The 22,700-nt window shown below is 33.7% G+C and overlaps 2 protein-coding genes across 4 annotated transcripts; both read left to right on the plus strand.

The window, feature by feature from the left end:
• Positions 1-792: 792 nt before the first annotated feature.
• Positions 793-8,309, plus strand: LOC110871551 (pre-mRNA-processing factor 39). 2 transcript variants are annotated; one of them, XM_035989204.1, is made up of 15 exons: positions 805-1,012; positions 1,330-1,462; positions 1,558-1,923; positions 2,023-2,135; positions 2,371-2,600; positions 2,835-3,002; positions 3,093-3,456; positions 3,936-4,079; positions 4,370-4,522; positions 5,357-5,473; positions 5,880-5,960; positions 6,056-6,205; positions 6,548-6,835; positions 7,651-7,776; positions 7,879-8,309. In XM_035989204.1, exons 2-15 carry the CDS (start codon positions 1,456-1,458, stop codon positions 8,008-8,010), a joined length of 2,439 nt encoding a protein of 812 aa, XP_035845097.1. In that variant the 5' UTR covers positions 805-1,012; positions 1,330-1,455; the 3' UTR covers positions 8,011-8,309. The 2 variants fall into 2 exon arrangements, with proteins under 2 accessions (XP_021975933.1, XP_035845097.1); XM_022120241.2 differs by lacking the exon at positions 1,330-1,462 and having other exon boundaries at positions 793-1,012.
• An 8,082-nt stretch (positions 8,310-16,391) lies between these two features.
• LOC110871530 (nuclear transport factor 2) lies at positions 16,392-22,012 on the plus strand. 2 transcript variants are annotated; one of them, XM_022120229.2, is made up of 10 exons: positions 16,392-16,630; positions 16,740-16,874; positions 18,118-18,424; positions 19,492-19,829; positions 20,638-20,815; positions 20,947-21,068; positions 21,157-21,222; positions 21,426-21,507; positions 21,619-21,752; positions 21,836-22,012. In XM_022120229.2, exons 1-9 carry the CDS (start codon positions 16,589-16,591, stop codon positions 21,711-21,713), a joined length of 1,365 nt encoding a protein of 454 aa, XP_021975921.1. In that variant the 5' UTR covers positions 16,392-16,588; the 3' UTR covers positions 21,714-21,752; positions 21,836-22,012. The 2 variants fall into 2 exon arrangements, with proteins under 2 accessions (XP_021975921.1, XP_021975916.1); XM_022120224.2 differs by having other exon boundaries at positions 21,619-21,974.
• Positions 22,013-22,700: the final 688 nt, after the last annotated feature.

Genomic DNA, 22,700 nt, shown 5'->3' on the forward strand with positions numbered 1-22,700 from the left:
AACCATTCGAGGTACTTGGAAGATTAAGTCTCTTATCTGGGTGGTTGTTACAGGTTTAGGATGTTAAATGATGTTGGATGTACTCTGCGATGTTGATGATGCAGAGATGTTGGTGAAGCTCAGGTTAACAACTTCATGTGTATATTTTAATGAATAAAGTTTTTGTTGTTTATATTTTCTAATTTAAACTTTTAATTAATTTCTAAATTTAATTAAATGAGTTTGTTTTGCAGGTTCGAACAACTTCATGTGTATATTTTATTATAAAAAATATAAGTTTTTTTTTTTTTTTTTTTTTTTTTTGTTTCATGGGTCGTTCAGAGAGGCAAGTTTCTGCCTCCGGTTCTTGCCCGAAGTTTCTGACCTTACTCGCAACCCATTGACTACAAGGGGCTGTTTGGCTAAGCTTATTTTAGTGACTTATTTACTTTTTGAAAAGTTAAAAGGTGTTTGGGTTAGCTTATTATATGAGAGGAATAAGTAAATAAGTCATTCCATTATGACTTATTTGCTTTTCAAATAAGCAAATAAGTAAATAAGTCATTCCAATAAGCTTAGCCAAACAGCCCCCAACTTTCAATTCAAAACAATTATAAAAAAAATTATAATTGAAAACATGTATTTTTATTTTATTTAATGACATAATTCGATTAATATAAAGTAAATTTTTATACCCGCGAAGTTCGCGGGTGATAACCTAATAATAAAGTATAAAGATAAACCACAATCCATGCCATTCACACTTTATTAAATTATATAAAATCTTTGATTAAGTGGTACACTTACCATGCTCCTCAACAACAAAAAAAAGCGCACGTCAAAGTTGAGAAACGGTATATGTGGTTAGGGCATATATTTATTTACACACGCACTCCCTACAGCCGCTAGTCGTCACTTTCATCTCTCTCCGGTTACGCCACCGTCGCCGTCGTCTACCGTCCTAAAGCCTCTTCCGGCGCCTCGCTCTGCCTCCATTGCTAGTGGCAGAAGTCATCTATTATCACCTCACCGAGTAATCTTTCAACTTATTGTTTCATGTTCAAATTTAGGGTTTCAATTAAATTATAACTGCTTATTCGGTATCTGCATCTGTTCCTATAACTGATTCATAGATGATTTTCATATTCGGTTGGTATAATTTAGTCATTTATTCGATGATAGTAGATTAGTAGGGGATTATTATGACAGATGAAATAGAAGTGACCTCATCTGCTCGTTTGTGCCTTTGAAAATTAGGTTTCTAGTGTTTTTTACGTGTGATTTAACTCTTGTGTAAGGGAGTATATATGTTCAATTGATGATGAATTGGTGCACATTGAATATGTATAGGTTCTTAGAGATTTATCTTGCTGGAATATGATGTAGAATTGTTTCCGATAGCCGTTAATCGATCAAAAGTTACGGCGTTAGTATGCTTCATCGATTTCGTTGGTTTCCTGCTCAAACTAGGGTTTAATGGCTGGTGAATTGATAACTTTTGGTGAATGGATATAATATCTGTTTTTTTTTTTTTTGTTTACATTTGTTTAATTGCTTTGGCTGTTATCTTAATTACAGGTTTAAGACGATCAGTATTCTTTTTGGGGATGGCAGAGAACGAAACAGTAGTTGCTCAAGCATCTGCTCCCGAGTACGGTAATTTGGCTACTTCTACTGGTGCTACTGCTATGGATGCAGATGATGTCAATCCGCATGGAGGCTCAGGTGCTTCTGGAAAATCCGATGTTACTGATGTGAATTCTAGTCATGCGGATATTTCCGCAAGTGATGTAAACACATCCGTAGATGCATCTCAGTTGGCTGCTTACCATTCTTCTGTGAATGGGAATGATGTCTCTGATGGAAAACCTATAAGTGAGAATGGTGTTGGGTCGTATGATGTTCACAATACTGCATCTGCGAACCAGCCGGAGGATGGTTCTGGTATATTTTGCTGCGTCTTGTTTTTTGCTTAATTTAACTTTATACTGACTGAGAGAAAAAATGTTTTTTTTTTAAACTTCCTCTACTTTTTCATGGCAGTTGTAGCTGCGTTATCTCCTGAAGAAGAGCGATTATGGAGCATAGTAAATGCAAATTCATCGGAGTTTAATGCCTGGACTGCCTTAATAGACGAAACTGAGAAAACAGCTGAGGTACCTTGTATTGTTGAAGCAAAAAAATAAAAAAATAAAAAAATACGTCAATTAGAAATTAAGCCAGTATGATCTATTCTAACATGTATTTTGTGTCTCTTGTTTCCTCAAGCCTAGCAGAATGCAAGCTTCTAAGTATGAACCTTAGCTTTAATTTGAAGCAAATTTGTTATATGACATTATTTACTGATTGTTGATTGCCAATACATAATAATTATATATCACCTTTTAACAGGATAATATTATGAAGATTCGGAAAGTTTATGATACCTTTTTAGCCGAATTTCCGCTGTGTTACGGTTATTGGAAGAAGTATGCTGATCATGAAGCACGCCTGGGATATATGGACAAAGTTGTGGAAGTTTTTGAACGCGCAGTCCATGGAGTAACGTATTCTGTAGACATGTGGCTGCACTATTGTGTTTTTGCCATAAACACATATGGGGATCCTGATACAGTAAGGAGGTAATACCCATTGTAGATGATATTTCATTGTTTTGAATTTTTGACTCAAGGAGAATTAGCTCAGAGACAATAGAACACAATTTCCATTATATGATTTCATATTTTTGTTTTCTTTTGAATAGGCCTTAGTTTTTATTGATGTTTGCTGCATTTATCATGCATTCACGAGCATGTTTGATATTATTCTGTTTATTGGTTTAGGAATTGTAGCTCAGTTATCGAATGTTGTTTCAGGCTATTTGAACGTGCCTTAGCTTATGTTGGAACTGATTTTCTATCTTTCCCCTTATGGGATAAATATATCGAATACGAGTTTCAGCAGCAGCAGTGGTCCAATCTAGCCATGATATACACACGGATATTGGAGCATCCTAATCAGCAGTTGGATCGCTATTTTAACAGGTGATATAAAAATGTATTAAACATGATATACCTTCTAGACATATTTTTTTCTTTGCAGGCGTATTAATACTATTTTGTTACAATTTACAGTTTCAGGGATTTAGTAGCAAGTCGTCCTTTATCAGAATTGAGAACTCCTGAAGAAACTGCAGCTGCAGCAAATACTAAAGCGGAAGTTAATAATGAAGAAAACGAAGGGGAACTCAATCCAAACGCAGTGGATCAATCTTCTAAATCCGTAAATGCGGGTTTAACAGAAGCTGAGGAATTGGAGAGTTATATCGCGATTAGAGAAGAGCTGTATAAGAAGGCTAAAGAATTCGAATCGAAGATAATCGATTTCGAAACTGCTATCAGGAGGCCTTACTTTCATGTTCGACCACTTAATGCCGCAGAGCTTGAAAACTGGCATCACTATCTTAATTTTATCGAAGGATGTGATGATTTCAATAAGGTAAAAGTCAAGTGTTTGATCTTCATATATCTTCATATGTTTGAATATTTACGTTTTGGTTTGTGTCTTTAGTTGTCCCTGTTAATACATTGACTTACAGTTAAGTAATATCTGCTGCTCATATGATTAATCGGCTAAACTGGTTGGATGAACTATGAAGCATGGGTGTCTCATAATAAGGCTAAGTACTTCAAACCCTAATTTTGTGAGTGGAGATTTGGGTTCATAGTTGATCATGTGTTGAATTGAATGGTAAAAACTATTTGTTAAAAGTTGCAATGTTATGTTATGCAGGTGTGTTCTTACTTAATCATCTGTCTGTGAGGCAAGGTGGGTCCCTCTTTGTATTTTTGAGGGGCCCCGTTCGAGTATCTCTTTTGTGTTTCTTCTTAGCCCTCTCAGTTTTCTGATATTTTGATTCATCTATACATAACAGTCGTTATTTTTTTTGTATACATGATGTAAATCTTTTGACCCAGGTTGTGAAGTTATACGAAAGATGTTTAATCGCGTGTGCTAACTACCCCGAGTACTGGATACGATACGTTTTGTGTATGGAAGCAAGCGGGAGCATGGATCTTGCCGAAAATGCCCTTGCTCGTGCCACTCAAGTGTTTGTAAAGGTACCCATTTTTTTATTTATTCACCATATTTGTGGATGTGTTTGTGTGTGTATATATACCTTAATAACGTACAGTAAGGATGCTCGGTGTAATAAACAAAGTCTAGCTGTCTTGGGACATAATCTTTAATCTCTACAGGAATGATTTCGGCTGTTTATCTTACCATATTTGGCCTTTTTCAGTATGTATGAATTTTTTAGGTTATGTTTTAGTTATTGTTAATCTTTCCCTAACTTCTGTTTTTACAGTTTGTTATTTAACAAAGTTTTGCTACCTGATTGGTTTTGCAGAGGCAACCAGAGATTCATCTGTTTGCTGCTCGATTTAAAGAGCAGGGTGGAGATATTGCTGGTGCTCGTGCATCTTACCAGCTTGTGCACGCTGAAATATCTCCCGGACTTCTTGAAGCAATTATCAAGCATGCTAACATGGAACATCGCCTGGTAAACTAATTATATATACATTCAAATTCGAAAGTGTACAGTAGTGGTTGTTGATTGGTGGATCTGGACGGTGGTTCTTTTCTTTATTTTCTTTATTTTTTTATTTTTTGCTTTCCACCCATGCAGCCTTTGTACTTATAATATTTAGTTCAACAAACTACCATAATCACCCACCTTTTTTGGTGGATAAAGCATACGTATCTAAGGGGAGAGGCGCCAGTTCTAATCTCACTTTTATATTTAAGTAGAGGGTCAAAGATTTCCTTTTTCCAGGCTTTATTTTTTTAACAATAAGATTTCTATATTACAAAACAGTCCACATATTATATAATTCACTTAGTAGTATATTTATATTACTTTTTCAAAATTCTTTATATGCCGTTAATATTGTACAAACGTTTGCTTTATGTATAATTAGTTATAGTTACATTTAATTAGTGTATTATTGGATCCGCTACCGATGTTAACTTTGTTAACTTTTATTGTTTCTGATTAATTTAAAACACATATCGATTTATTGGTAGTGTAACGAGCTAAACATATACCAAATGAATTATCGCAGTGGTAAGTTATATCGAGTGTCGGTACCATGATGAACCAAACCAATACCGTTCGAACAATTTGGGTACCGGTACCCGTATTTGTTTTTATGGATTTTGATCGATGTAAAATACACGTTCGGGTATCGTATATGTACCGTAACAAATCGAACTGATACCGATAGAAGACCTGCAGCGTAGGGGGACTTCCCCTAGTTAGTACTAAAACCAAACATTTAGCGTGTGACATTTTCATTTTGCTTGAACTAATTGGTTTCCTCTTTTATATAATTAGGGGAATCTGGAAGATGCTTGTTCTTTGTATGAACAGACAATAGCTATTGAAAAGGGGAAAGAACACTCACAGGCTTTGCCATTTTTGTTTGCACAGTATTCGCGATTTTTGTATATGGTATGCCCTCTTTAACCACACACTTTATGTTATTCTCAACCTTTTTGTGCTGTTATCTGAAGATTCATCTTGACTGTTGATTGTACATTGACAAAATTACTGGTTAGGTATACTTACAAAAAAAAATAAATACTATAGTATTTGATTACCGATCTCATTTTTTGAATAAAATAGTTTAGGAGGTTTTATTAAACAGAAAAGACACTTTTGATTTGTTATAAAACCATTAGATATCGAACATAAACCAAATTGACCATGGTCTATTATGGTTGATGACCTGAGTTTCTCATCGGTTATCATTCTATTTAATATTCAGATATTTCGTGTGGATATTTTATTTCTTTTTATTCTGTTATTTTTCCGTGAAAAACCACACTATGTGAATTTTTTTATTTCTTGTTGGCAGGTTTTGGGAAGGGTTGAAAAAGCAAGGGAGGTTCTAGATCAAGCCTTGGAGTGTACTCAACTTTCAAAACCACTTTTAGAGGTCTTTATCTTTTCCGCTTTCGGTCAAATTTGTTTATTCGGTTTTTCATTCTTCTAATATAATTTATTGAGAGTATTTTTGCTCTGGTGATGCAGGCTTTAATCCATATGGAATCAATTCTATCACAACCAAAACAAATTGATCGTCTAGACTCACTAGTTGAGAAGTTCATAGCTCCTGGTCCTGATGAGTTAAATCCTGCAAGCTATGTTGAGAGAGAGGAGTTATCTAGCATTTTCTTGGAGGTAAAACTAATTTGTATTTTACTTTTATGGGCTTTTTGTGTGCTTTTATTTTTGCATGATTAAAACCCTTGACATTTATAAAACTTAACATTAATGTCCCTTGATAAAAAAACATTCTTTTTATGATTAAATCTCTAAACGGTTTTAAAAAACAAGGAAAAGTTTGTTTTCTAAATAATTAAGTCTTTAAATTTACATAAAGGACCTTTTTGTTTAGTTTTAAAAGTCCAGGGATTTAATTAGAATCGGCAAAATGGACGGGTCGGGTGACAGCCCCAATTTCTAGTCATGGTGCTTGTAAATTGTGATAGATGTCGTGACTCGTGACAGTATATTCTGCAGTTTCTAGATCTTTTTGGGGATACACAGACCATCAAAAAGGCAGACAACAGGCATGCCAAGCTATTTTTACCTCATAAAAATGCTTTGGAATCTAAGAAACGACACATGGACGGTTATCTAGTTTCAGACAGAGCAAAGCTTGCTAAAACCGGTGGTGTTTCACCTGCTCCTTCAGCCTACCCTGGCACGCAGAACCAGTGGCCAGCAGGTTATGGTGTTCAGGCTCAAGCTTGGCCACAAGCTACACAAGCTCAAGGACAACAATGGCCTGCAACCTATACCCAACAGGTATTATTCCTTTACGAAGCGTTAACTTTTATTTAAATTTGTTCTTTTTTCATGTGATTGTATCTATTGGTGTAAACGACTTGCCTAAGCTCTAGCTCAGCTCGTTTAAGTTAAGAGAGCTCGAGCTCGGCTTTTTTCGAGCTGTCTATAGCTCAAGCTCTACTCATTAATACTATTTATTTATTTTGTTTATGTACATATATCATTAGTTATATAAATTTGTATGTAATTTTATTTAAATAACAAAATATATATGATTTACTTACTATTATCATAGTTCTGTTAATAATTATAGCGTAAATTGCATTTTACGTCTTTTAAGTTTCAGCAAAATTTCAGGCGTTGTCTTTTAACTAACGAAATTACAGTGGATGTCCTTTATGTTCTAATTTCTTTACAGGCGGTGTCCTTTCTCCCTAAAAAGATTACAAAATAAAGGGCATCTTCTTTAAAGAAATTATAACGTAAAGGACATCCTTTGTAATTTCGTTAGTTAAAGGACATCTCCTGAAATTTGCTGAAACTTAAAGGATGTAAAATGCAATTTACCCATAATTAGATCTATTAAATAGTTATATTTTGTATATAAAATAGAAATTACTATATTGGTATGTGAAGCTCGAGCTCGTTTAAGCTCAGCTCAATTGAGCTGATTTTGAGTGGCTCACGAGTAGCTCGGCTTGTTTACACCCCTACTTGTCTCCTTACTAATCATAATCAGGCTGCAGGCAGCTTGGGTTAACTACTTAATTACATGTTAAATAACGTCTACTTTTTAAATGCATGTCTTGTTCACCTTTTGATGTACTGTTTAGGCTGCTTATGGCACATACAATGCTTATGGAAGCACCTATGCTCAACCACAAGCCCCAACCACTGTTCCACAAGCTGCCGCTGCAACCGCCGCCTATGCCACCTATCCTGCAACCTACCCAGTCCAGGTAAATTTCTCTTCCTGAAATGAATGCTGTCTTTCTTAAATCTTTACTTAAGTTGGTATGTTAGTCTTTTAGAACCTAACAAAAATTTACAAACCCACGCAGGCTGCCCCACAGCAAGTTTATGCACAACCTGATGCTGCAGCTGCGGTGGCCGCACCGCCGCCAACATTGACGCCAGCTCAGCAACCCACGGCAGCTGTTGCTTCTCAGTCCTACTACGGCACCTATTATTAAGCCATCATACCAATAATCTACCGTAATATCTATCATGTTTTGGTTGCTGTTATCTTTATTGTCTGTAAAATACCTATTAGTTTGCAGGCATAAAGAGAGCACGAGTAATTTGTCCTACAGGCGGTTACTGGTGGTTACTTGCTTTATGGGAGATTACGTTTAGCAGATAATCTTATAGGTTAATGTAGGTCGCATGCTTTTTTTATTCGAATACGTAACTTGCTAAATTTTCGTGACTTGTACCGGGATTATGCATTGCATGCTTGAGTTGCTTCCAAACAATTTTTTTCTCTTTTTTCTGTCGGTTTTATTAGGGGTGTTCATGAAATTGTTGAAAGACCAAATCAAACAAATAGAACCAAACCTACTTGTTTAACTGGTTTTGATGTTTTTACGGTCCGTTTGGAAAACCAGATTTTTGGTTAACGGCTTGAACCAATTCAACGTGCTAGTATGGGTTCGTTATGTTTTTGAAATCGTCGGCACTGCGCCCTAGTATGACCCCCTACTAGTTCTATACATATGCAAAATCCCCTGATCTATGTTTTCTCTGTACGAGACCTGCTAGATTATCACAAGAACTTGCAAAAGCCAAAGGCATAAAAAAAAGGCAAGTTTAAGCGATCATTCTTACCTTATATTGGTGGTTTTGGAGATTCATGAATGAAAATGTGTTTTCCAACAAATTTAACAAAAGTAACAAGATCATTGAAGTCACTTGGAATTTTATGAATCTATTAACTATACTAAAACAAAACAATCTTATGTTACATGACATAAACTTAACCCAAACTATTTTGCTTTAATTTTTTTCTTCGTCTTAATGACCTTTCTTATTTACTTAATGATCTTCCTTATTTATTGTGTTTTTAGATTACTATACTATTTAAAAGATATCTACGAGATATGATATTGATGGAAAGACTTATAATTGGAGTTGAATGTACTTATTAATTATTCCCCTTATGAAAAGATGAGATTTGTTAATATTCTACTGAGTAAATTACAACCGGTGTCCTTTACGTTTGTATCAAATTACAACCGGTGTCCTTTAACAAAAGAAATTACAGGCTCTGTCCTTTATTTTTACCAGTTTTTAGCACATTATGTCCTTTAGACCTAACCTAGTTAAAAATTTTTGATTAAGTCTTACCATGTCCCTCTCACATGAGAGGACAATATGGCCTTTTCATTTCAATTTAACATGAATTTCGATTTCCCCTTCCATCTCATAGCATTCATCTGTTTGTTCATATTCATCTCAAAAAATGGAGGGGTAAAAGAGATTTATTTATTTTGTTTGGATTAACCGGAAAAAGGAGTGATCGACTGAAAAAATGGACGGGACAAAAGAGATTTACTTCATTAAAAAATATAAAATTGGAATGAAAAGGCCATGTTGCCTTCATGTGAGCGGCACATGATAAGACTTAACCAAAAAAACTTAACTAGGTTAGGTCTAAAGTATATAACGTGTTAAAAACCGGTAATATAAAAGAAATAGCCTGTAATTTCTTTAGTTAAAGGATACCGGTTGTAATTTGATGCAACGTAAAGGTCACTAGTTGTATTTTTTCTATTCTACTCTATAGTTTAATAAACAATACCATTATTTTCGGATCGCGATTTTGGCATACAGACTTTTATTGATTATTGAATATTGAAATGATTGTTGCTTCATTATTATAGTAAGATGGCTTCCAATGTAACAAATAAAATTTAATCACGTATACATATTCTCTCTCTCTCTTTTTTTTTTTAATATGTCAATTATCATAAAATAAATATTATAATTGTCACATAACCAAAAAACATTAGTACATTACCTAATGGTAGAAAATTGGAGGTTACAAATTTCAACAGATGTTCTACAGATCCTATAAATTTTGATAAACCCGACTCTTGAAGAAGGTGATCTCGACCGCCATGCTCCGGTAACTCGAGTGAAAAATGTGTTTTATATTATTTTTACAAACGCTGCTCCTAATTCTGAAACACACTAAGTTCTATATTGGAAAAAAGTTATATAAATGAACGAAAAAACTAATTAAAGTAACTGATCCGAATATTGGCAATTCCGAATGATTTTTGTTTTAGAAACAATCTGGAGTTTTGGTAGAATGATCAATGTAGTTTTACTGATAATAGAACCAAAAACAGTGATCACCGTGGGTATTGGGGTGCGACGACGGACATAAGTTGTTCCTTGATTGAAAATGAGTGGTTCTGGTCACTGTAAGAAAAGGTCTAGCCATAATTTGAAAACATACCGGACATCTGCTCCACCCAGGGTCACACTTAAATTGTATTATTGGTTGTTTTAATTGTTCAATCGGTATCTATTGCTTCAACACAATCCGAAAATGTTGGACCTGGCAATTCATTCGAAACCGCTTGGCGGGTTGAATGCTAGATATTGCTTCCTAAAAAAACTAATGATGTTTGTTCATGCATGCCTTTCCGATAGACTGTATACTACAAGTTTCCGATAGACTGCATACTATAACTTCCGATACACAATATACTACAACTTTATAGTTAACCTTATATCTGACCTTTAGAAACTTTTTTCTGGACAAAAACGATTTTCTAGGCAACCGGAGACTAACGGCGTTAGGTTTCTGTTAGTCAGGGTCCATTGGTGGCCAATATATCAATAGCTGAGACTGCCGGTAGTTATTTTTGAAGTTGGAACTGTTGACGGCCAACGTCGAATAGTTGAGATTATTAAAATTCAATATTTCATTATTTATTTTATTCCCTTACAATAAAATAGAGAAAAGTGCCCGGATAGTCCCTGTGGTTTGCCCAGATTTCACCTTTAGTCCCTACATTTTCAAAATTACAGCTATAGTCCCCAACTTTGGCAAATTCGTTCTCGGATAGTCCCTAGCTTGGATGGATATTAGTTTTCTCAGTTAAGTAGGTGTGAAATGACTAAAATATCCTTGTATTGAAAAAAACTAATAAATAAAACATTTTAGGATTAAAAATTACATGTGGGGCCACCCTTTACTCACCTACCCACCCCCACCCTCTCTCCCCTTTTTATCTCCTTCTCCTTCTTGTCTGCACCAATAATCACCAAACCACCACAATCATCATAAGTGCTTCCGTAGTGGGGCGCTTTCCCCGTTCATCGCGCCGCCAAAACGCCGACAACACGAAAACGTGGGGCGCTATCAAGGAGAAATGGGGGAGTGGCGCGAGATTTTTAGCGGCGTGATGGTGAAGGATTTTGAAAAATGGACCAATCACAAACAAGCAAGGTTTTTTTAATTAATTAATAAAATTGAAAATTAATAATTAGGTAATGATGGGTAGGGGCTTTATGACTACGGGCTCTAGTGATATAATGCCCCATAAAGCCCCCGTGTGACGTGGCACGGCACGTGTCGCATAACGCCCCACAAAGGACTTTATGACTACGGATGGCCTAACACCTTAACACCACCAAACACCACCTGCACAAAACCGGACCACAACAGCACTACCACCCCCGTCATCAGACCGCCACCACCAACCCCGTCGTCAGACCGCCATCACCACCTCACCCACCCGGAAAACGCCACCAACTTACCCGTTGCCGAAAAAACAAACCACCGCCGCTTCATCACCACAACCCACCTCACCCACCAACTCACCCCGTCGCCGGAAAAACGAAACACCAAACCACTACCCTTAACCCTAAAACCTAAATCAACAACCCACACCTAGAAAAGAATCGAAAGGTGTAACAAAAACTAATTACCTGCAAGAATGAAGATTATGAGAGGAAATATAAAAAAGTGGTGCCTTTTAATTATTTTCTCTTTGAAGTCTGCCTCGTCTTCAGTTTTCTTGAGTTCTTGAAGTTCAATTGAAAATGTCATTAGTCCCTTATTCAAATCTAGAATTCTTGCGGCAATTTAACAAATGAACGATGAAGTATAAGTCAAAAAAAATATGTAATAGGATTAGGAAATTTTGATGTGGTTTTTGTTTAAAATCTTATCTGGGATATTTGCAATTCACTCCATGGTGATCATGAAGATGGCCAACTGATTTTTCTTTCACGAATGATTCATTATTAGGTGGGGTGGTGGCGGTGGTTGTACGGACGACGGTGGAAAGTTGCGGCGGAGGAAGGGTGGAGACGGTGGGTGGAGGGTACAGTGGGGTTTGGTTGGGGAGAGGGTACAGTGGGGTAGGTTGTGGGCCCCACTTAAAATTTGACTTATTAGATTTTTATTTTTTTATTTATTAAATGGCTGAATAGTCCCTGTGGTTTGCCCTTTTTAAGTAAAGGGTATTTTTGTCATTTCACATTTTTTTAACTGACAAAAGTAACTGATGTTAGGAACAGGGACTATCCGGGAACGAAAATTGAAAAGTTGAGGACTATAGCTGTAATTTTAGAAAGTTAGGGACTAAAGGTGAAAAAAGAACAAACCACAAGGACTTTCCGGGCATTTAACTCCAATCTATACTATATAATAAAAGAAACCATTTTGAGGACACTTGTCATCATATTAGGCCATGTTTTACAGATAAATATTATTTTAGTTTAATCTTTTCTAATTAATTATAGACAATCCTCCACTAAATATTATTTAGTATAATTTCTTTGGATAATTATTATTTAGTTTAATCTCTTTTTCATTTATAATATTATTTATTTAACTAATAGAGTAAACTATGATTTTGGCCCCTGTGGTTATATCACTTTTACTCTTTTGGCCAAAATTTTTTTTTAACATGTGAGCCACCGTCTTTTTTTTTTCTAATTTTGTTGGCCCATAACGTCTTTTTTTAACACTTTTGGCCCCTAACATTTAAAGGATGGGTTAGTGTTACGGGGTTAGAAAAAAAAGATGTTGGGGGCTCAGATGTTAAAAAATTATTTTTTGGCCTAAAAAGGGTAAAAGTAATATAACCACAAGGGCCAAAATCTTAATTTAATCTAACTAAAATTATTTATCATTTATACATTTACAAAGTTTTAAATAATGGGTTAAATTTATTGAGACTTCGTTAACAAATTTTGCTACAACAAAATAATCTATTTATATCAATCTAAATTTTTATCTATACTATACTATATAATAAAACATTAATGTGTGACACATGTCGTTCAGTGTAGGTATTTATTTTATGATTTTCTCGCCTCACTTCCAAACTTATCTTATATTAAATAAATAAATAAATGAATAATGAGCTAATATTAAATTTTATCTTACTTTAAATTTCGAATACCATTCTTCTATTTTTCTAATAAAATATTATCCAAAATTGTAAATTGTTAATTTAAAACATTTTAAATAAAACAAATTATTTATCACGAAAACCAAATTTTTGTATTAATATATTAAATATTTTTATTTTCACTATACAAAATTACATTTACTAACTTTTTTATTATTTGGTATATAAATTTACATTTATTTAACTCGTGTAATAAATGATGTTTTTTAAAGATGTATCATTTTATTATTTGGTAAACAATATTACATTTATTCAACCCGTGTAATACATGTGGTTTTAAAGATATAATTTTTTTATTTGGTATATAAAATTACATTAATTCAACCCGTACAATATGGTTCTTATATATATAACTTTTTATTATTTAATATATAAAATTATATTTATTCAACCCATGCAATAAAAGAAGTTTTTAAAGATATAATGTTTTATTATTTTGTATATAAATTTATTACTCAACCCGTGTAATACACGAGGTTATAATCTAGTCTATACATATAATAAAGTAAACCATTTGAAGGACACATGGCGCTTTCTGGAGTGCTCTCAATTGTTTTTTCCCGCTTAAATAAATGGATAAACAAAAAATTAGAGATAAAGAATGACTCCTATATATCCTTTTAATCACATAAATTATATCTTTTTATCTTTTATTCTTTTGTTTTTTATATTCATTTATCTTGATTTAGGTGTTAATCCATTAAAAACAAAAAAAAATAGAGATAAGGAATGACTTCTATATATTCTTTTAATCACATAAATTATATCTTTTTATCTTTTATTCTTTTGTTTTTTATATTCATTTATCTTGATTTAAGTATTAATCCATTAAAATTAAATAATTGTTTATGGAAATTATATATTATGAGAGAGACGAAGAAAATCCTTTTAGTAATGGTGGATAAATATAATTATGAAAATTCTGATAATAAAAAGACTCACGTTATATTAGATTATTATTTAAGATATATATACTACTACATAATTTATTTAGAAATATACTAGGTTAGAACCTCGTGTATTACACGGGTTGAATAAATGTAATTTATATATTAAATAATAGAAAGTTATATATTTATGAACTCCGTATATTGTACGGGTTAAATAAATGCAATTTTATATATCAAATAAAAAAATTATAACTTTAAAAACCATGTGTATTACATATTACACAGATTAAATAAATGTAATTTTGTATACTAAATACTAAAAATGTCGTATCTTTAAAAAAAAAAACTCGTGTGTATTCAGGTTGAATAAACCTACCAAATAATAAAAAAAAAATTATATCCTTAAAAACGTGTATGTTACACATGTTAAATAGATCTAAAAAGAGTTATATCTTTAAAAACCATGGGTATTGCACATATTAAGTAAATGTAATTTTGTATATTAAATACTAAAAACCTCGTATCTTTAAAAAAACTCGTGTATCCTTAAAAATCTATCAAATAATTAAAAAAATGTATCCTTAAAAACATCGTGTATTACACGTGTTGAATAAATGTAATTTTGTATACTAAATAATAAAAAAAGTTATATTTTTAAAAACCCTAGGCTTTACACGAGTCGAATAAATATAATTTTGTACACCAAATAATAAAAAAAGTTATAGTTTTTATAAATTAGGATAACATTTAATGTTAATTTATTAATTATATATTTAATATAAGATAAGTAGGAAAGAGAGGTATTTGTTTTGAAAATTTATTAAATTAACAATTTAAATTTGAGGATAATATTTTATTAAAGTATTATAAGATTTAATATTAATTTATTATATTTATTTATTTAGTTAATATAAGATAAATATAAATTTGAGGATCTTCAATATGGGGGTTAGTTTTCTCAGTTAAGTGGATGAGTACATTTTTTCGAACTAATATATTAAGACCACTATCATTTAAATAAACCTTGGGTTGTTAAATGTATGTTCACATGACTGTTAAAACTCGTGAGAAAGTCGACGATACAGTTTGTCTTCTAATCGATGGTTCAAATGCTTTCATATTTATAAACTTGACAAACATCATAAGATTTGATCATACATGACACAAAATTTTGTTTGGATATCAGAAAAGCGTCTTAAAAATATCGTTTTATAATTGTTAAACCTTCATTATCAACTATTTGATTTTTTATTTACTTAACCCGTGTAATACACGGGGTTACATAATGTAGGATGTCATTGCAATTAACTTTTTTTTTTATTTTTTTAACGGCAAACGATTCTATGATTTGATGTCTCCCTTTATAAGTAAATACGGCATTACTTCTTTGAGTGTGCCCTATAAAGATTGTTAGTTCTAACCGCTTTCTTGCAATTGTTTGATTGGGTGGTGATGTTGTAGCGGGAATGCGATAAAGTCGTTTGGCGATCTAAAGCGAAGCATTAGTTCGAGGCCTTTTTAAAAAAGTTTAGATTCTTACTTTCTAATTATATTTAACGTGATGGGAGTTATATAGTACCTAATCAATTTATAAGCCAGGTGTTTGTTTCTTTTTGAAACAAAGTTGATTATCTAAGACAAAACCAAAAGGCTTATATGCTAGCGGTATCAACTAGTATAGTAAAGATGTTCATTCCCAAGTGGTTGATGGTTCTAGTCATTGGATATCGATGTGGAGTTAGGGTGTCCGGAGTGGGGGCGGCAAACCCACCCGGCACCGATTGGCAATCATTCGGCAACCAATGCCAACCTTTTTGCCGCCTGTGTGTTTAACGAAATGGGGTTAAGATCGGTGATGGGATACCGATGCGGCGAAGGGAGGAAAGGGGAGAGAGGGGGTGTGTGGGGTGGGGTCCATTCCAATCTCAACCAATCACACATTTTTTCTTTTTTTTTTAAAGTTTACCACTTCACCAAATGTCTAAACCATTGCCGACACTTTTCCCCAAAGTTTAAACACTTTTCACTGATTGACGTGACGCACTCTGATTGGTTGAACCAAACCTCGAAAAACCTCCAGGGATACATCCGTAATTTCACATAAAGCAAAGTCCTCAAAAAATAATACCACCAACACCACCATCACAACCTCAAAACATAGCAACCGTCCATCTCGATGACTCACCATCCAATCCAACGGCCACGATTCAATCCAAAAACACTACCTTTTCATCACAGATCTCACTCCCATCTCCCCTTCCTTCCCTCTCATAAACTCTGCAACTTTCACCACCGCAATCCGCCTCCGTACACATCATCGCTTCAATCCACACGTCATCACTTCAATCCGTTACGTGATTTCACGAGTTCTATAATTCTATGTGTTCGCTGTGAAAGTGTGAAACCCTAGGTACTGTGAGTTGTGAGGTTTAATAATAATTTTGATGGCGAATTCGTACGCTTCTTCTCCGGTTACTGCATCGCAGGTATTGATTAGGTTTTGCAGAGTGTTGAATTGAGAATTGATGAAGTTATGGTGTGTTTATTGTTTGATAGTGATTGTGATTCGTTGATTGTTTGTTGATTTGTGTTTAGGTCGGTTCGTACTTTGTTCAGCAGTATTATCAGGTGCTTCAGCAACAGCCGGAGTTTGTGCATCAGTTCTATGCTGATTCCAGTACTGTTGTGAGAGTTGATGGAGAATCTACTGAGACTGCATCTGCTATATTCGTAAATCTTTTTTTATTTATTTATATTTTTTTTGTTTCAGTTTGTTATTCTTTGATTTGAAGCTTGAATTGAATTAATGTTGAATTAGATTTTTTTTACTCTATAATCAACAGTCATATATCAGGTTTAAGTTCTAGTGTTTGAGAAAAAAACTTAAAATTGCTTTTAGATAGGATTTGAAAATTGATTTTAGATAGAATTTGGTAATTTAGGTGTGATTGTTCAAGTGGTAATAATCTCTTTATGCACATCCGAACATTCTCTTAATTTTGTTTTTATTATGCTGGGTGCTGAGTGCAAATTGATGTGATTTGATTGTTGGGATATATATTAGAGCTTTCGATTGTTACAGACATGATGAATTTAATATAATTTTGCTTATTAGATCTATGCAGTTAGTATCGGTGTTATATCGGTTATATCGGTCCCCTAGTAAAATATCAGTGTCAAATATCAGTACCCATATTATCGGCGATATTGACCCATATTTGACCGATATATCACCGATATTTGACTGATATAACCGATATATTACTGAATTATTGGTGTGAAATTGCTATGTATAAATTCTGCATTATATTAAATTTACCGATATCTCACCGAGATAACCTATATCTCAAATATCGGTCCTTGACCGATATCCGAAATTTTACCGCATCAACTGCATAGTATTACTTTATTAGAAGCCTTGTTATCTTTTTTTTTAATTGTAGTTGTACATGCATGTTTGTGTTGTTATTCTTTTTTTGTTTTGTTTTATGCACCTGGAGTATAGACTGTGGTAATGGTTTTTTTTGCGGTTGAGAGGATATATTCTTTTCTGATTATACTTGTACGAAGAGGATGTTTGGGTGCGTTTTGAAGTCACAATTGTTACGTTTGTTTTACTGAAATCTTGATTTTTTTAGAGTAGAAAGTATCAATTTTGAAGAAACAAGCCAAAGGTTGCTATAAGAAAACTGATATTTTATGATAAATGTAAAATTACTTGACTGTCACTTTGATGTCACAATAATCACTGTAAAAGCTCACATTCAAACTTTACTTCATGATATGGACACTTATCTATATGAAATATATCATCAACTAGGCATGCCTGAATCCTAATTATACGTAAGTGAATCCATCATGTATTTTTGGTTTTTACTGCATGTGGGATACGCAAAAAAGGTTTTGCTTTTAAAGTTGATTTTAATTTTTATCTTAATCGTAAGCATTGTAATATTATACTATTTTCTTGCAGCAAATCCATACACTTATTCAATCACTACATTTTAGTGCAATCGAGATCAAGACAATAAATTCTCTTGAATCATGGAACCAAGGCATCGTTGTGGTGGTTTCTGGTTCTGTGAGATCGAAACTCTTCAATGGCTGGAGGAAGTTTGTTCAGACGTTTTTCCTTGCACCACAAGAAAAAGGTTACTTTGTGATGAATGACGTCTTTCACTTTGTAAGTGATGAGGTTACACATCATCATCCAGCACCTGTGGCCCCCGAGACCAAAGTTGATTCTCAACCCATTAGTTCTACTCCCTCTGAGTTACTAGGTACTTACTTTTTTCTTATTTTACGTTGCGTCCGTTCATATATTATTTTAAGTTACATAGGGTTATCCAAAGTGTTAAGTTTTCATGTTTCACATAAGTTAAAAACTTTATGAAGGTTTTTGTACAGCTGGGAAATGGGCCGGTCAGATATGTACGGGTTACTTGTTAAATCATTAAAGTAGTAAATCTGATTACAGATTTACAGTTACATAGAACTATACTACTAGGGGTGTTCACGGTCCGGTTTTGATGGTTATTAGATCAAATCGTGAGCCAAATTAACAAAAACCAAAACTTAATTGTTGAAAATTAAAATTTAAAACCAAACCAAACCAAACCAAACCAAACCAAAGGAATACAAAAATGCATAAAATACGATAACAATTAACAGTGACGAAGCTATAACGTTCCAATAGTTAAAATTTAAAAGACTGACTTGTGTATTATATTGTTAAGCAAAGCCTAAGCGTTTGTATAGCTCAACTTAAAATATATAAGGACTTAAATAAATTATAAGAAGTTACATAGCTTTTGATTTTCCCAAAATCCTACGGTCCAGTCCGGTTTTTCTAGATCGGTTTCGAGTGTAAACTGAACGGCTAAGTATTGTTTGAAAGTTTTTAAACAACCATTTTTTAATCGACCTTAAAACCAATCAATGAGCGATTTGGGTGTTGTCGCGGTTTTACGCTAACCGACCCATGAGCGCCCCTAAATACCACTAAAACAATAATCTAGAGGTTATGAGCTCCTGAATATGCTGTGAGCTACTGTGACCTGTTTGACTGGCTTCATTATAAGATAGCTTATAAAAACTTACCCATTTGACTATTTGACCCATTGGGGATGAAATGTAAACCCAACCCAAACAAATTTTAGGTAAATGGGTTGAAATTACCACCTTTTTGGGGTACATGAAAACAAAGTGTTGTTCTGGACACAGGCTTTGCATCTATTTAGATCGATTTGACACTTTCCTTTGCAATTGGATGAAAGTGTAAATAAAGGTGTTTTTTTTTTTTTTTTACAATAAACTAGCATGTTAATGTAAGATGTTTTAATTGCAGCCGGTGAAGATACATTAGAGGTTGAAACAAGGGAAAACTTCAATATGATAAATATTGAAGGAAACAATGAAGAGGATTACTACAATTCCCACGAACCACAACATCTGCAACAAGAGGATTACGAAAGTGAATCCTATGAAGAACAGCCACCACTGGAAGAACATGTCCAACATTCAGTGGATTATGTACAACAAGAACAACCTATACATCATCAAAACACAGTTGATGAGTATGTTCAAGAGCCCGTGCATCACAACACTGTAGAATATGCTCAAGAACCAGTTTCTGTTGTGGAAGAGCCTGTTGCAGAGCCTGTGAAATTCACATATGCTTCTATCGTACGTATTTTTATTTAGATTAAATTACTATTTCGGCCCCTTGAGGTTGTATTTTGTAACGATTTTGGCCCCTAAAACCAACGATGTTACTTTTCTCTGTAAAGTGTAAGGGTATTATAGTACTTTTACACCTCAGGGGTTATTTATGTAAATTAAAAAGTTTTTTTTTTTAATATTTAAGGGGTTATTTATGTAATTACTTAAATTAACAAAAACCAAACCACACTGTAAATTGATATTTTTATTTGTATATATTAAAGAAATGTTTTTGTTATTTTTATTTTTAAACTTTTTATTGTTATTTTGTTACTTTTACGATTATTATTTAATAAAACTTGTTTTGAATATACATATACTCTTACACTTAACAGAAAAAAGTAACGGAGTTAGTGTTAGGGGCTAAAACAATTACAAAAAACGAAACCTCTGGGGCCAAAATAGTAATTAACTCTTTTTTTTTTATCATTTACTATTTATATGATTGGGTGCTAATGGGTAATTTGTCCAGAATTACTTGTAAACACTAACGTGGCTGATTGGTTTTATAACGGTTTTCAAAAGATAAATGGTTTTGGTAACAAATTTAAACTTCAGTAACCAAAATGAAGTGAAGTTGAGTTGTTCTTTGCTATTATTTCGCCAGATCGTGCTTATATTGCTTTGTAAATCCTCACTTAAACGTAAAACAATAGCTTTATGTGTCATATCTTGCTAGAGTTACAATTTTTTCACTTGTGTTTTTTAAAATTAATTTCTGTTACATTTATAGTATTATTAACATTCTCTTATTTTAAACGAATTATAAAAGTTGAGATCGAAAGGGAAGTCTTCGCCATCAGTTCCAGCTCAGCCACCGGTTAATAAGAGCGTGACACCTGTCTCGGACTGGAGTCAGACTCCTGAACCCGTTGCTCAGCCGCCACCTGTTTCTTACGTGCCTGAATCTACTACTCAGGTGCCACAGGAATCTTACACCAATGAAGAAGGTGAACAAATAACCTTTATATTTTGTATTTTTTTGTGTTTCATTTGGAGCAAAATGATTACATATCAAACCACGTAAAAGTAGGAATCTTTGATTTTAATCATCTGTTGTGTATTGTTTTTACAATTTTAGGTGATTCAAAGTCTGTTTATGTGAGAAACTTGCCTACTACTGTTACTACTCTTGAAATTTTCCAAGAGTTCAAGAATTTTGGTAAAATCAAGCAGGATGGTGTATTCTTGAAGAATCGTAAGGTTGTCGTCTTCTATTTTAGTTTTTTTTTTTTTTTCAGTATTATTTCTCTGCGTATGACTTAACTTTTGAACTTTGAATTACTTGTAGGATGTTGGTGTTTGTTTTGCCTTCGTTGAATTTGAGGACTTGGAGGGTGTTCAAAAGGCAATCGAGGTTTGTTAACAATTTTCCTACTTATGAATGGCTGATTTGCGTTATATTATATCGATAATGGGTCAAACCCGTAAAATAAAAAAAGTTATCAGTTTTGAAGTTGTAGTTAATCTCGGGTCAAAGTCGGTCAATGGTTCCTGCTTCAGTTAATTCTGCAAACAATTTTCAACTTCTTTTTTAAAGTTCTCGGTTTTTGTTTTTAGGCATCTCCCATTCAATTAGCGGGACGACAAGTCTACATTGAAGAAAGGCGAGCAAACAGCAGTGGCGCTAGTCGTGGAGGAAGTATGTCTCATTCTGTTTTATTTACTCAAGTTGCTTTATGTTTTTGCGATTTGAATAATCATATACGGGTCCATATGAGTGTTGTTGACGTATTTTTTGTTATTTGAGTAGGAGGAAGAGGCAGTGCCGGCGGAAGAGGACGCGGTGATGCGTCAAGAGGACGTTATGGTGGCGGCTCTTACGCAAGAGGCAACGGTTTTCGTTAGATTTTGGCCTACGGGCCAAACTGGCCAAGTTATTGGAGGGTTTGTTTCTTTTAAATTATAATGGTTTTGGTTTTTAAACAAATGTTTGGGTTGTGATTCTGTGTTGCATTATGGTGTTTCAGGGTTTTAGAGAATTATTGTACATCGGTATTTATCTCTTCATTGATTGCCTTCAATTTAAGAGATGCATGTTTTTGTTTCCTGTAATTTTAAATCAGCCGTGAGGGTTGACGACTTAATCGGACCCCGCATTTTTTCCTATTTCTGCAATGTTATTTTTACTATATCAAGGTTGTTTACGGTTCGGTTTTAACAGTTTTCAGGTCGAATTGCGTAAAAGCAAAAACCCGAAATCTTATGGTTCGTTTTCTAGTTTAAACTGTATGCAGTTTGTAAATAGTCTGACTGGAATTTTTTATATATGATCAATCGCAAAACTAAACCGATGACTGATTTATAGAGGGGTTGTGGTTGTGTACACTGTAAGCAAAGTCGCTTTTCGTAAATAAATGATCAGAAATTTTTCTGTATAATCAATCGCAAAATCAAACTGATGACCAGTTTATATGATGGTTTTATAGTAATAAGGTGCACCCCTGTACTTTGTTTATGACTTTATTCGATTTTACGATATTGTTGGTTTGGTTGAATTCTTTCTCAACATACGAGAAGCTAAGGCTGAACTATTTTCCCTTGGTTAATTTTGAAAGAAGTTATTTATGCCAAGTCCAATTAAGCTTAATATACTAAGAAGCCTAGCGTGACACCCTTAGTTATATGTGTTGTGTTCAGGCTCATAGTCATGTTAAACGTGTCATGTCGTGTCAAGCGCTATTTGTTTAACACAACACCACACGTTATATGTGTTGTGTTCAGGCTCAATAGTAATGTTAAACGTGTCATGTCGTGTCAAGCGCTATTTGTTTAACACAACACCACACGTTATATCTGTTGTGTTTAGGGTCAATAGTCATGTTAAACATGTCA

The sequence above is a fragment of the Helianthus annuus genome, chromosome 1 (genome assembly GCF_002127325.2).
Source record: "Helianthus annuus cultivar XRQ/B chromosome 1, HanXRQr2.0-SUNRISE, whole genome shotgun sequence".
Taxonomy (NCBI): domain Eukaryota; kingdom Viridiplantae; phylum Streptophyta; class Magnoliopsida; order Asterales; family Asteraceae; genus Helianthus; species Helianthus annuus.

Excerpts from the sequence above, each read along its gene's own strand:
- LOC110871551 (XM_035989204.1), top strand. Across the intron at positions 3,457-3,935 it reads GATGTGATGATTTCAATAAG|GTTGTGAAGTTATACGAAAG; the intron begins GTAAAAGTCAAG and ends CTTTTGACCCAG. Across the intron at positions 5,961-6,055 it reads TTTCAAAACCACTTTTAGAG|GCTTTAATCCATATGGAATC; the intron begins GTCTTTATCTTT and ends CTGGTGATGCAG.
- LOC110871530 (XM_022120229.2), top strand. The coding sequence starts at position 16,589 with ATGGCGAATTCGTACGCTTCTTCTCCGGTTACTGCATCGCAG. Across the intron at positions 16,631-16,739 it reads CTCCGGTTACTGCATCGCAG|GTCGGTTCGTACTTTGTTCA; the intron begins GTATTGATTAGG and ends ATTTGTGTTTAG. Across the intron at positions 16,875-18,117 it reads AGACTGCATCTGCTATATTC|CAAATCCATACACTTATTCA; the intron begins GTAAATCTTTTT and ends ATTTTCTTGCAG.